Source organism: Hemicordylus capensis, chromosome 1 (assembly GCF_027244095.1).
Source record: "Hemicordylus capensis ecotype Gifberg chromosome 1, rHemCap1.1.pri, whole genome shotgun sequence".
Classification (NCBI taxonomy): Eukaryota; Metazoa; Chordata; class Lepidosauria; order Squamata; family Cordylidae; genus Hemicordylus; species Hemicordylus capensis.
The window spans coordinates 375,393,363-375,406,553 of record NC_069657.1 but is presented as its reverse complement, the minus strand read 5'-3'; the positions used below and the strand labels follow the sequence as shown (position 1 = coordinate 375,406,553).

The 13,191-nt window shown below is 42.7% G+C and overlaps 1 protein-coding gene across 2 annotated transcripts in view; it reads right to left on the bottom strand.

Annotated features, from left to right (window-relative positions):
- SMOC2 (SPARC related modular calcium binding 2) overlaps positions 1–13,191 on the bottom strand; it is a 204,323-nt gene that overhangs the window by 67,801 nt on the left and 123,331 nt on the right. Inside the window, exon 8 of one of the 2 annotated variants that reach the window (XM_053297160.1) lies at positions 1,238–1,427. In XM_053297160.1, coding sequence (XP_053153135.1) covers positions 1,238–1,427 — 190 coding nt within the window. The remainder of the gene's footprint in view (positions 1–1,237; positions 1,428–13,191) is intronic. The other variant, XM_053297169.1, reaches the window with a different exon arrangement.

Genomic DNA, 13,191 nt, shown 5'->3' with positions numbered 1-13,191 from the left:
AGAATAAACTGAAGCTGAATCCAGATAAGATGGAGGTACTTATTGTGCAGGGTCAGAACTCTAGAGACAATTTTGATCTGCCTGTTCTAGATGGGGTCACACTTCCCCAAAAGAAACAGGTTCGCAGTCTGGGAGTACTTCTGGATCCACACCTCTCCCTGGTTTCTCAGGTTGAGGTGGTGGCCAGAGGTGCTTTCTATCAGCTCTGGCTGATACGCCAGCTGCGCCCGTTTCTCGAGATCAATTACCTCAAAACAGTGGTACATCTGTTGGTAACCTCCAGACTTGACTTTTGTAATGCGCTCTACGTGGGGCTGCCTTTGTATGTAGTCTGGAAACTTCAGTTGGTTCAGAACGCGGCAACCAGGTTGGTCTCTGGGTCATCTCGGAGAGACCATGTTACTCCTTTACTGATGGAGTTATACTGGCTGCTAACAGGTTTCTGGACAGAATACAAAGTGCTAGTTAAAACATACAAAGCCCTAAATGGCTTAGGCCCTGGGTATTTAAGAGAGCGTCTTCTTCATTACAAGCCCCACCACCCACTGAGGTCATATGAGGAGGTCTGTCTCCAGTTACTGCCAACTCATTTGGTGGCTACACAGAGATGGGCCTTCTCGGTCGCTGCGCCGAGATTGTGGAATGCTCCCTGCTGAGATACAATCCTCCCCATCTGGCAATTTTTTAAAAAACACCTGAAAACAAATCTTTCCGCCCAAGCTTTCTCAGCTTCCTAATATTTTTGGGTTTTACTCCCTGGTTTACGTTTAAATTGTTACATTGTTTTTAAGTTTTTGTATATGTTTTTAACTGGTTTTATGTTATTATAAACCGCCCAGAGACGAAATTTGGGGCTGTGTACAAATTTGATAAATAAAATAAATAATAATAAAATATGTCATCCTGCAATAATAAAAATATTGGGCAGTATCCAGACTAATTAGGTGCTTGACTAAGCACCTTTGAAATCAACGAGAAAGTTAGTGATGACAAACCAAAGTCCCAGTCATTTAAATGGGACTTAGTCATGACTAACCTAGTCTGGATGCTGTCCAATGTTATTAAGCTGTGAGACTTGCCACTGACAAACCATAACAATTATTTTGCCATTATATTGCTGTTTGTTTTAATCACTCCTGTTCTTTAGAAAACTGACCAACAGAGGATCTTACATCAAATGATAAGGAATGTTTTTAAGCACCAAAGACAATGACCACTTGCCACCCAAATCTCTTACCTTGTGGATGTGCCAGGGATGGGCCGTCCTGTATCTACAAGGACACACCAGCAGTATCCTGTGGAAGGATGACACTGCACTGGTTTGTAAAGGCCACCATTAGCGCACTCTGGAATGAACACGTTGTCCTTTTGAGGTTGTTTAGCTTCTTCTAATGCTGACTGAAGTTCTTGGTCACACGATGCTGCTGCTGGGAAGAAAGAGCAACAAAGCTGTAGATATTGCCTATGGAATGATTGGTAGGCTAGCCAAGGAGTCAAAGGAAAATAGTGGTATGAAACCATACCACCTTTCTTCTATTGGTGTCCAGCTATATTAGAATTCACTTTCACAATTAAAGATGCAACATCAACATGTAAAGCAGAGTTTTATGATAGAAGATACAACCTGGGTTAACTTTGTTTGAGAAACAGAGTAAAAATTTGATGGTGATGGTGATGAAGAATAAGAAGCACCAGGGGAAAAGGTGCTGTATAAAAGAAATAGCTATTTTGAAAGTTACTACTACATGGCATTAGTGATTGAACACTTGCTACAGAAGTTAAACAGTAATGAAAATGACAGCAGAGATGACAAACTAGAACATGGAGATTTTGGTGGTTTCCCCATAAAAGTGGTAAAGCATAATGAAAATCTAGGAATGTTCTTTCTGAAAAGTCCCAGATAGAGAACTATTATTCTGTTAAAATATTACCAGTTACCTCAAACTAAGCAATGTCCTTACAAAATATCAAATGTTGTTGGGATCTGCCTACTCCATAGATAAAGTGTGCCGTCAAGCCGATTCTGACTCCTGGCACCCTCAGAGCCCTGTGGTTTTCCTTGGTAGAATACAGGAGGGGTTTACAATTGCCTTCTCCTGTGCAGTATGAGATGATGCCTTTCAACATCTTCCTATATCGCTGCTGCCCAATATAGGTGTTCCCCATAGTCTGGGAAACCTCCACAGATACTGGCTGATGTTTCCTGCAGTGCTACAACAGAAGAAGCCCCATGGGGATTATTTTCACTGCTCTCTCCTCCTTCATTAAGGAATATTCACTTGCTGCTCTGGGACACATTCCTCAGGGACATATTCCTGTAAGTGAATAGTCCTTTAGAAGGGAAGCGAGAGCAGCAAAAATCGCTTTCCCCTCTCTGTTGCTGTTACAAAGCAGAACTAGTTTCCAACCTCTTTGAGTTTTCAAGGGCTTCTTCTGTTGTTGTAGCACTGTGGGTAATGTCAGCCATTGTTAGGCTCTCTACTTTTACAGATATTGGCTGACTTCCTAATGTATGCTGTGGGCATTCAGACAAAGGATGCTTGACTACAACGCCTCCACAGCACAGGTGCTCACATGTGGGGGAGGTGACTTTTGTGGGTTTCCCCTTCCCTTGGAACATGACCCTCGGGGACATAACTGCAGGTTGAACACAAGACTTCGGCGGGGGGGAGGGGAGGGGAGTGGCAAAAATTGCTCCCCTTCATGCACAAGCACCCATGCTTCAGCAGTGGGATTGCTGTGGGACACATGCACATAATTCTAGGTAGGATTTCAGCCAGTGGGAAGTTCCAAACCAACTCTACATAATCTTGTGGAAAGAAAGAGTAGTGCAGACCTATATCTGCAATGTATGTCTTTTAGGATCGGCCTGAACCTCCCCAGCCCTCCCACTTTTACGGCCTGTGATGTAGTACTCATAGGAGCATTCTGGTGGGGGGTGGGCTGCTAACTATCAAGAGGAACTGTTGCCACTGCCGCCGCCACCACCACTACCTGAAAACTTGGGAGTAGCAACAAAGCAATGCAAAAAGGGGCAAGGAGGTTTTCCTTATTGTTGTTGTTGTTGTTTTGAGGGGGTTCACTTTTGAATTTGCCCTCAATTTCAGCCAGAGTCCCATTTAAGAACATTCAGCCCAGCCCTGATGATTATTCATAAATGTACAATTGAGCAACTAGCAAACAAGCAAATGCAGAAAACTAGATATCAGGAAGCAATGTTCTCATATAGCCTTCTTCCTGACATATTAGTTTTCTATAGGTGAGGGTTGTTTTTCTGTAGGGAGCAGCATGTAATCATATGTTCCCCCGCCTGCAATCTGAAGTGGTGCAGCTGAATCATAGGCTTACTACCTCATTTGCTGTTTCTGAGAGGTATCAAGTTAAGGTATCCATATTTTTCTTCTCCTATATGAAACAGTGAGCATACATACAGCTTATTGTACTAGATACTCTGTACTAACTAGTTCTAAATCTATAGAAAACTACAAAGTCATCTGTTTTGTCCTTAACATGTCCTGCTACTAAACAAACATTTCCTCTCAACTGCCCAAACACTAGAGATGGACACATGGCATATATAATCAGAAATCCACTTGCTGTTAATTCTCTTTCCCTCGTTTCCTTGTTAATGTAATGGGCCATGAATGGACAATTAGAAAAGACTGCTTTCCAGAGCCAAAGAGCTTTTATTAAGCTTTGACATTCAATGCACTCACTTTACAAAACCCTGTAACAAGATATGAGTGATTAAAAAAGAAGAAGAAACCTACAGCAAAGCAATGCATGTTAACTGCTCTGAAGTAATGCCCTTTAAATATGTCCAGCATTCATGTAAAACAAACAAGCAAAACAAAACAAAACACCAATGGAACTTTTAGGAGAAAGTGATGGTTATATTCAGCACACAAACCATCATGAAATTATATCATCTTGTACTTTCATTTTCAACTAACTTCAATTTAATATAGCTTCTCTATCTTGTCTTACAGAATAACAAAATGTCCATCCACATTATGTTAGATTACCTGTTCTATAAACCAAAGAAAGAAAATGTTAGCGCAGCTCTCAGAAGATCGACTCGAGCAGCCGCAGAGAGAGGCTGGTGCATGGCTGGAGAGAGCACGGCCACTGCCCCTGCATCTGACGTCAGACACAGGGGCCCAGCTAGCCACGCCCCCGTGTCTGACACCAGACGGCCCCATTTGGAAAGCAGATCGGCCCATCCTGCATTGGGCAGCGTGGGCCAGAGCGACTCTCTCTGCCTTTAAAGGCAGGGAGAGCCATTCCAGCCACGCTGCCAATGCAGTGCGGGCCAATCTCCCTCCGAAATGGGGCCGCACTGATTTTAAAGGCAGGGAGGGTTGCTCCAGCCCGCATTTAGGAGTGAAATAATGCTCCCTGCGTCTTACGTCAGACGCGGGGGGAGTGTTGGGGCCGCAAGGCGCAGCTCCTGATTAGTGGCGGCCCGGGTTCTTTGAACTTGTTTGCCCAATGGTGGCTCCATCGCTGGACTCGAGCCAAAGAAATGGCTGGTTACTTCACATAAATTCACACATGCCTGCACACACACTCAGCTTTGGGGCTCTCATTGACCTTTTAGAATTGCTGGTTTGCAGTGTCAGTAGAAGCCTGGCCCTTCTTGACCCAATTTGCTGTCTTTTCTGCCCTCTTTCTTTTTCCTCATTGCTCAACTACCTTTATTTTAGGCTCCTCTTCCTCAGTCCTGAGCTCCCAGAGGTCCCAGAAGTTATCCCCAGTCTGCCCTATGTGAGAGTTTAATACCAAACTGAAAGGTTTTTTATTTGTTCTCTGGGCAAATGAATATTCTATGCTTTCTTGCTAGAAAAATGCCTTTCATGCTTCCCAAAATGCAAGTCTCTGGGCGGTTTACAAGAGTAAAAAGGTTAAATATTACAACAATTTAAAATTTAAAACAATGTTAAAACTATGAAAGAAGTATCTAATTAAAAGTCTGGGTGAACAAATGTGTCTTGACAGCCTATTAAAAGGTTGTAAGAGATGGGGAGGCTTTTATTTCAATAGATTATCTCAATAATCATTGAGGTCATTTATCTCAAGAAATTGTGTAAGAGCTGGCGTATCAGCTGAAGCTGATAAAATGCACTTCTGGCCACTGTCTCAACCTGGGACACGAGGGAGAGGCTCAGATTCTGAAGTACCCCCAAACTGTGTACCTGTTCCTTCTGGGGAAGTGTGACCCCATCCAGAGCAGACAGATCAAAATCATCTCCCGAGTTCCAACCTTGCACAATAAGTACCTCCATTTATCTGGATTCAGTCTTAGCTTGTCTCCTCTCATCCAGCCCATCACCGCCTCCAGGCAGGCATTTAGGGAGGTTATGCCTTCTCCTGAAGATGCTGACATGGAAAAAAATATTTAGGTGTTATCAGCTTACTGATAACACCCTGCACCAAATCTCCTGATGATCTCTCCCAGAGAGTTCACGTAGATGTTAAACAACATCAGAGACAATAAGAAGCTGTAAGGGACACCATACCAAAGTTCAGATTTCGAAGAATGACAGTCCTCGAGGGACACCATCTGGAATCTGCCTGGGAGGTAGGAGTGGAACCACTGCAAAACACCCCCACCCCCCTCAGGTGCTCCAGAAGGATACTACGGTTGATGGTATCAAAAGCCACCAAGAGGTCCAAAAGGACCAACAGAGTCATACTTGCTCTGTCAATTCCCAATTGGAGATCATCCATCAGGCCAACCACCCAAAAGCCAGTCTGAAATGGGTCTAGATAATCAGTTTCACCCACGACTGCTGTTGCTTCTGCAGTGGTCAGCTTTGTTCTTCTGGAAATGTTTCCCCACCCTTTGGAGAAGAAAGTGGAAAGATGAGTACCAAAGACATTATAAGGCCTGGGCTTGGCTGTCCGTGAGAACCACTGAGATCCACACAGATCCTGGTGCTGCGATGCTGCCAAACCAGCTCTGTAGCCCAGCTGTTAACCAGGTTTAATGGCACTAGCACAGCCGCTCAGATCGTGTGTCTGCTTGGGCTGCTTGCAGAGACAGGCAACTAGAGCACCTGTCTCCTGGGGGAATCCCCCAATGTACCACACTCATCATGTGGTGCATATCTGGAGATCCGTACTGCTTGGTGAAGCACGGATCATCTGGGAGTGCCATCCTCACTCCCAACAACATTTATTTCATCATCTGGACAGGAGGTGAATGGATTCAGTGAATTGGACATAGCAGAGTGTTGCTATGTTGCTTCCCCCACCCCCATTGCTACTGCCGTGCTTTTGACATTGCTGCTGATGGAACATAAGATCCTAACTGCTGTAGCAACATGCTCTTAACATTGTCATGGCCATCTTAGCTGGACCACAGCACTGCCCTTCCTTATAAATCATTTTTAGGATATCCGAAATATATTTCAGTTCAAGCCTGGAGCAGGATGTATACTTTCCTACTCATGCTTATTATTGTGTCTCAAAACATGGGAGTAAGAGAAGCAAGAGCTTCTATTTGTTTGTGCTAGCAGAAAATGCCTATCATACAGCTGGTAATCCAGAGTTTAGCACTCTTGGAGTTTGGGTGCATTCTTGTGGTCTAACAGAATGCTCATGCCTCCAACATGTCTTCATTTACATAGACTTCCTTGATCTGCTGAATAAAAAAGGCTGCTTCTTACAGATGTAATCATTTAGCTCTGTGGTTTCCTATGGGCTCACAATGCTGTTTCTAAGGACTATTCCTTTGGAAATACATTGTGAGCACAAACAACAAGCTAGAAACAGAATGCTCCAAACCAATGTTTACTTCTAGTTAATCAGGATGGCAATCACAACCATATAATGGTTTCCTATGTATCTCGAAATCTATTTTTAGCCCAGCTTTGCATGGGGCTAGATAAAAATGTATGCTCATATAAAACACTTCTACTCTGTGTCATCAGAAAATTGCCTTTCAAACTATAGTCATCCCCTTTTTACATAACTCTGGGGATATCAAAGGCCTCACTTTTATTTTCATCTTTACACACCTCTGCCATCCTTGATCTCATTCAGAACTTAAAATACAGGAAGCACTAAAGTGAGGAATTTTCTTTTATTGAACTGAGACCATTAGGAAAACTTCAATTTCCCCAAGGTAAGTTACTAGGATAACAAAATATTTGACAATTGCAACTCTTTTTCACAAATGTAATTGTTATGTTCTCTCTATGAGCTTTCATTGTAAGAAAGAAACACAAATCATAAGAACACATTTAACCCAATTTACATAGTACATTTATCAGTGTGTTGTTCTGGTCCAATCTCACATGTCTGATTCTGTCATTCTGAAGATTTAGATTTAGTGAAACTTATTTCTGTGAATAAATTTCCCCACTTCAGGAGCAAATGGAACTTTGGGGGCAGTGGGGTGGGATTGCCAGGGAAACTGTGCAAGGAGAAAGAGCCTCCCCTCTGCACCATGCTATCAATCAGAATCAGGGCCCCTGTGTGTGTGCAGGGTGGGTGGGAATAAGAGGCACTTCTGCATTTAAGTACACCTCCTAAAAACACAGAGAAGGTATCCATCTTCCTTGACTCCAAGAAACCATGAACATCTTTGTACATTAATTGTGATATCTTTAACACAAAGCAGGACTACTGGCATACTTTTATATCTAGTAAAAGAAAGCAGTTCCCTTTTTATTAAATATAGCACAAAAAGTGTTGAAAGCTGTATTGTCCACACAGAGCATGACTGAAGAACTCAGCACCATGCGACTGTCCATATCTGATAAGCATGGGCATGCCCAACATTTAGGGGGGAAAGAAGATGATGACACAAAGGCCAAATTGATAGCTTTAAAGCATTGTATAGCCCTACCTGGAGATGCCAGGGATTGGGACCTTCTGCATGTAAGCAGATGTTCCACCACTGATCTTCTAAGGGAAATATATTACAGCAGACTGTGCTCACATTTTATTTTATTTATTTATTGTTAAATTTATATACTGCCTTTCATTAAAAACAATCCCAAGGTGGTTTACAAAAGTTAAAAAACATACTATAAAAATGACAATTAAAAATATTAAGCTAAAAATATAAAACAAATCTGATTAAAATATATATAAAATACAAACATAAAAAACTATGCGGGTAAAACACACAGAAGCAGCAATAGAAACAATCATGTAAAGGCCTGAATAAAAAGCCAAGATTTAACAAACTTTCTAAAAACTGTGATGGAGTCTGATGAGCAAATGGCCACAGGGAGAGCATTCCAAAGTCACCCATGTAGTCACCCACTGAAATGCAAAGCAAAGTAAACCCTGCATAGCAAAGGGGACAATTCACGCTTGTTACCACAAGACCAGCTCTCCACCAGCTCCCTATTAGCTCCCTTCATTTATGATCACAAAGCTGAAAAAGCTGGTCTCGGATGTTTTGAGAAAAATAAAGTGTAGTGAGTATGACAATGCTCCTGTCACTCTAACTGCTAAAGTTTCCAGCACAGTCCAATATTTTTCCAGATGTTTTGAGCAAATTTAATTTGAGAAGGTGGCATTCTGTCTGTAACTAATTTTTCAGTCCAGCACTTTACAGGGGCCTTCAAAACAGCTCTTCCTAGTTCTTCACTGAATCAGACACAAGCAATATTTTAAAATAAATAAATATTTATTTATTTATTGTACCTGCACATTACATTTTCAAATATCAAACAAGCTGGGCCAACAGACTTCAGTCCAAAAACTGAGGTCATGCCTCGTTTAAATGAATTTTATATATAAAACAAAAGAATTGACACCTATAGCCTATAACGGGCAATTGCACAAGGCCTCCAAGTACGGAGTTTTGAATAGGCTTGCTTGTCTACCAAGCATAACCTTACTTTGTGCATGGTCTGAACATCTGGTTTAGTCTGTTTTATTGAACTCAGATGGGGAGACTTTTGATCAAATTGCTGCTCAGCTGTAAACGTACTGGACGGCCTTAGCTCCACTGCCATCTTTCAGCCTTAGTGACCTATGCATAAAATGAGAATAGGTTTGAAGTGATGGGCAATAAGAAATGCTTTGCATGCACAAAGTATTTTTAATGCTATGGCTTAGGTCTTCTTTAGAAAATATTTGGTAAAGCCCCCTGTCACAGCAAAAGCATGTCACCCAGTGCCCTGGAAGAAATGCCCATTTGCTCCACTGTGGGGGGTGGGGGGAAGCATATATAATGGAGACACATGGTCAGCAGGGGATGATCTTGCTTCATCAGTCATGATGTCAGTCAGTCTCTGACAGAAGAGAACCACCTTCTGAGTCACCAAGTTGCTTGCAAAAGACACCACTTAGCAGTCATGGGATAAGGGGACAAGTGTGGATCGGTGACTAGTTGAAGGAGAGGAAACACAGAGTAGGAATAAATGGACAGCTTTCGCAATGGAGGGAAGTAAGAAGTGGGGTCCCCCAGGGATCTGTACTGGGACCAGAACTCTTTAACTTATTAAATGATCTAGAAGTTGGGGTAAACAGCAATGTGGCCAAATTTGCAGATGACACTAAACTATTTAGGGTAGTGAAATCCAAAACTGATTGTGAAGAGCTACAAAAGGATGAGTGGGCAACAAAAAACAAATGTGGTTCAGTGTAAGCAAATGTCAAGTGATACATATTGGGGCAAAAAACAACAACACAAAAAACCACCACCAACTTTACATAAACATTAATGGGGTCTGAATTGGCAGTGACTGACCAGGAGAGAGATCTTGGGGTCATGATGGACAGCTCATTGAAAGTGTTGACTCAATGTGCGGCAGCTGTGAAAAAGGCCAATTCCATGCTAAGGATTATTAGGAAGGGGACTGAAAATAAAAATCCTAATATTATAATGCCCTTATAAAAATCTATGGTGTGACCACATTTGGAGTATTATGAACAGTTCTGGTCACCATATCTCAAGAAGAACATTGTAGAACTGGAGAAGGTGCAGAAGAGGGCAACCAAGATGATCAGGGGCCTGGAGCACCTTTCTTATGAGGCAAGGCTACAGCATCTGGGACTTTTTAGTTTGGAAAAGAGTTGCCTACGGGGAGACGTGACAGAGGTGTAAACAATTATGAATGGAGTAGAGAGTAGACAGAGAAATTTTTTTCTCCTTCTCTCACAACACAGGGGTCATTAAAAAAAAGGAAGAAGGAAGTACTTTTTCACACAGCACGTGATTAATCTATGGAATTCTCTGCCACAGCATGTGGTGATGGCCACTAGCTTGGATGGCTTTAAAAGGGGCTTAGACCAATTCATGGAGGCTAGGTCTATCAGTGGCTACTAGTCTGGTGGCTATAGGCCATCTCCAGCCTCAGATACAAGATGCCTCTAAATACCAGTTGCAGGAGAGCAACAGCAGGAGAGAGGGCGTGCCCTCACCTCTTGCCTGTGGGCTTTTCAGAGGCATCTGGTGAGCCACTGTGTGAGACAGGATGCTGGACTGAATGGGCCTTGGGCCTGATCTTATGTTCTTATGACTTCACCTGTGTGTCAAGATGTGATTAGGACAGAACAGTGATGGTCCAGAATACTAAACAAATTATATAGTGGTCTCAGTTCTTAAAACAAGGCTTATCTGAAACAGTCCAGAAGTTATGTACCATTATCTCTAAAAGAAAACTCTCCCTGGGTATAATGTTTGCAAACACTGTACAAACACTGTGCTGGGGAGGGGGGAGTGGGGGGAAGCTGGCACAGTGGTGGGGCTAACCAGCATGCTCAGGTTAGCTCTGTACTCAGGTACACTGGCAGGGTGGCAGCTATAATTGAGTGGATAGGTTCAAAGAAGCCAGGCCCCCCAGCTCCTGAGGGCCTCCCAGCTCCACCCCTTCCTATTTTCTTCATTATCTCCCTCACTCTGAGGGTCTGCCAGGGAGAGGGGTGAACACGAGCCCCCTCTCCCCTTGCTACGCCGCTGTACAGTGGCCTAAGCCAGAGAAGGCTAACTCAGGTGGTGCTTGTCCCCTCAGCAAAGCATGGGTACTTGGTCCTGAACTTTCGCATAAGAGCACAAGAACTTTGAGGAGCAGGACTGCCCAGACTTCACTGAGAGCCTACAGCAGCACAGGGAGATTAGGACCACTTATTGTAAGCTGCTTTGGATATCGGAAACTTTAACTAGCATATCACTTCTAAACAGGACTTTCATTTGTTCCAAGCAGAACTATACACTATCAGTGAGACAGATTTTCAGCCTTTTGTTTAGTGTTCGCCATCGACCCCACTTCAGCCTTCATTTGAAAATATTGCATCCAAGCACCGCTTTTGTGCTTTTTCGCTCTCTGCACAGGGATTAATTCATGCAGAATGCACAGAATAGGCTTTCCTAAAGAAGCAGGGAAATTAATACAAGCTGAAACCTCAGTGGAAATGGGTGGCTGGTTCTGCCAGTTCTGGGACCAGAAATAAGGATGAGCCAGGAAAGCAAAAGAGCCAATAAGAATACCATAGGATTATTTTCTTACAGCCCCAGCAATTTTTAATATATTTCCATGAAGTTTACTTTTCATGTGTTTACAGTCAGCTCCAATGGCTCAGCTTTTATTTTGGCTCCTGCAGCAAAGGCAGGCCCATGGCTTGGCTGTGTAGCCTGTCTCAGAGCAAAACAAGGGCAAAGTGAATGAAAAACACATCTGCCCCACCTTCCCCTTTAGCCGTGATGAAAAAGAGAAAAATTCTCCTACACTTTGGGTAATGTTTCATATGGTCTATCAGTAACAACTCCCACATCCTGTTGAAGGAAGAGAGGTCTTGGTGCTACTGGAGAGTTTGGCCTGAATTCTCTAATGATATACACTGTATGATAAACAGTGACTCTGAAAAGAACACATCTCCATTATGAACAAAGAAAATATGTTATATATTGAAGATTGACATATTACTCACATATACTGGTGAAGTCCTCCCAGTAAGATGACTATGGAGGCTTGTTAAAGCCCATTGCAGAGAAGAGTCAATGTGCCAGTTCAGGAAATCCTTCATCCACTGTCCCATCACACATGATAATAAAGTGTGTCTGATGCGACCATCCATGTTCTTCCCCCCACCTCCTGGCATGCCAGGGCGCCATTCCCTAAACATGTAGTGTGGTGATCTAAACTGCTCTTCTACATGCGCTGCAAAGACTAGTTTAAACTAGGATATGTAGGGTATGTAGAGGAGTGGTTTGGACAAACCACTTCATCGCATGGGATTAATGAATTGTGCCCTGGCACATCAGGAGGGGGAAGGACATACACTTTCACAGTGCAGACATGTCCTGATTGTGTGTGGTTGGGCTGCCGGATGAAGTAATATCTCAATTGGCCCAATGTAGAACTGTGAAGTGAGAGTGGAAAGGGGCAAGGTCACGCAGGGCTCTTGGATTTAACTATCTTCTGTTCACTTCCCTGAATGGTCTAGGAGCCATGTTCAAAAGCCGAGCAGATGCAGTATGTGGCCCACAAACCACGGTTTGGCCATTCCCTGTTATGTATAGAAATGAAGCATCTCTTTATAACAGAGACAACATCCTGGTATAATTTAAATGATAAGATATGCAATGGCTGACATTCCACTCCAAATAAAGATAGGCAAAAAAAATAACAGGGTGGGGGAGTAAAATTGTGCGATTTAAAGTGCAATTGCTATCCTTAATGCTTACGACCCAAATATCTGACATGATTTTATTATCTGACTTGGAAAGAACAAAGACACTTTACATGTTTCACTGACCACAAAAACAACTTATGCCAATGGAAAACACCCTACATAAATAAATGCTAAGTGATCCATTGTGTCTGGAGGGTATGGCATGTATCACAAAGAACTGTGGTGTTTTCCTAAGGACTGTTTGTGATTCATGTTAGCAAATATTAGCTTAACGTATTTGCTACAAATATTTGTATATTCTGGCCCTCACCTTGTCTTGCCCTTAGATTCACGTGTTTAGTTTGAAACCCTTTGTGACAAGGAGAGAAAGTCCAAAGGCCTGTTTTGGCAGGATGGTTCAAATAAAACAGATTCTAAATATTTAACTTCTTCAGACAAGTAGTGTTGCAAGAAACAGTGATGTTGGCATTCAGTCACCTAATAAGGCGATATTTTTATTACAGTTTACATGAATACAGGCCTAATGCTCTGCCTAGACATTTCTTTTTTGTTGCTTGAGCTGATGGATGGTTGCCCTGCCACTTGCAGAGA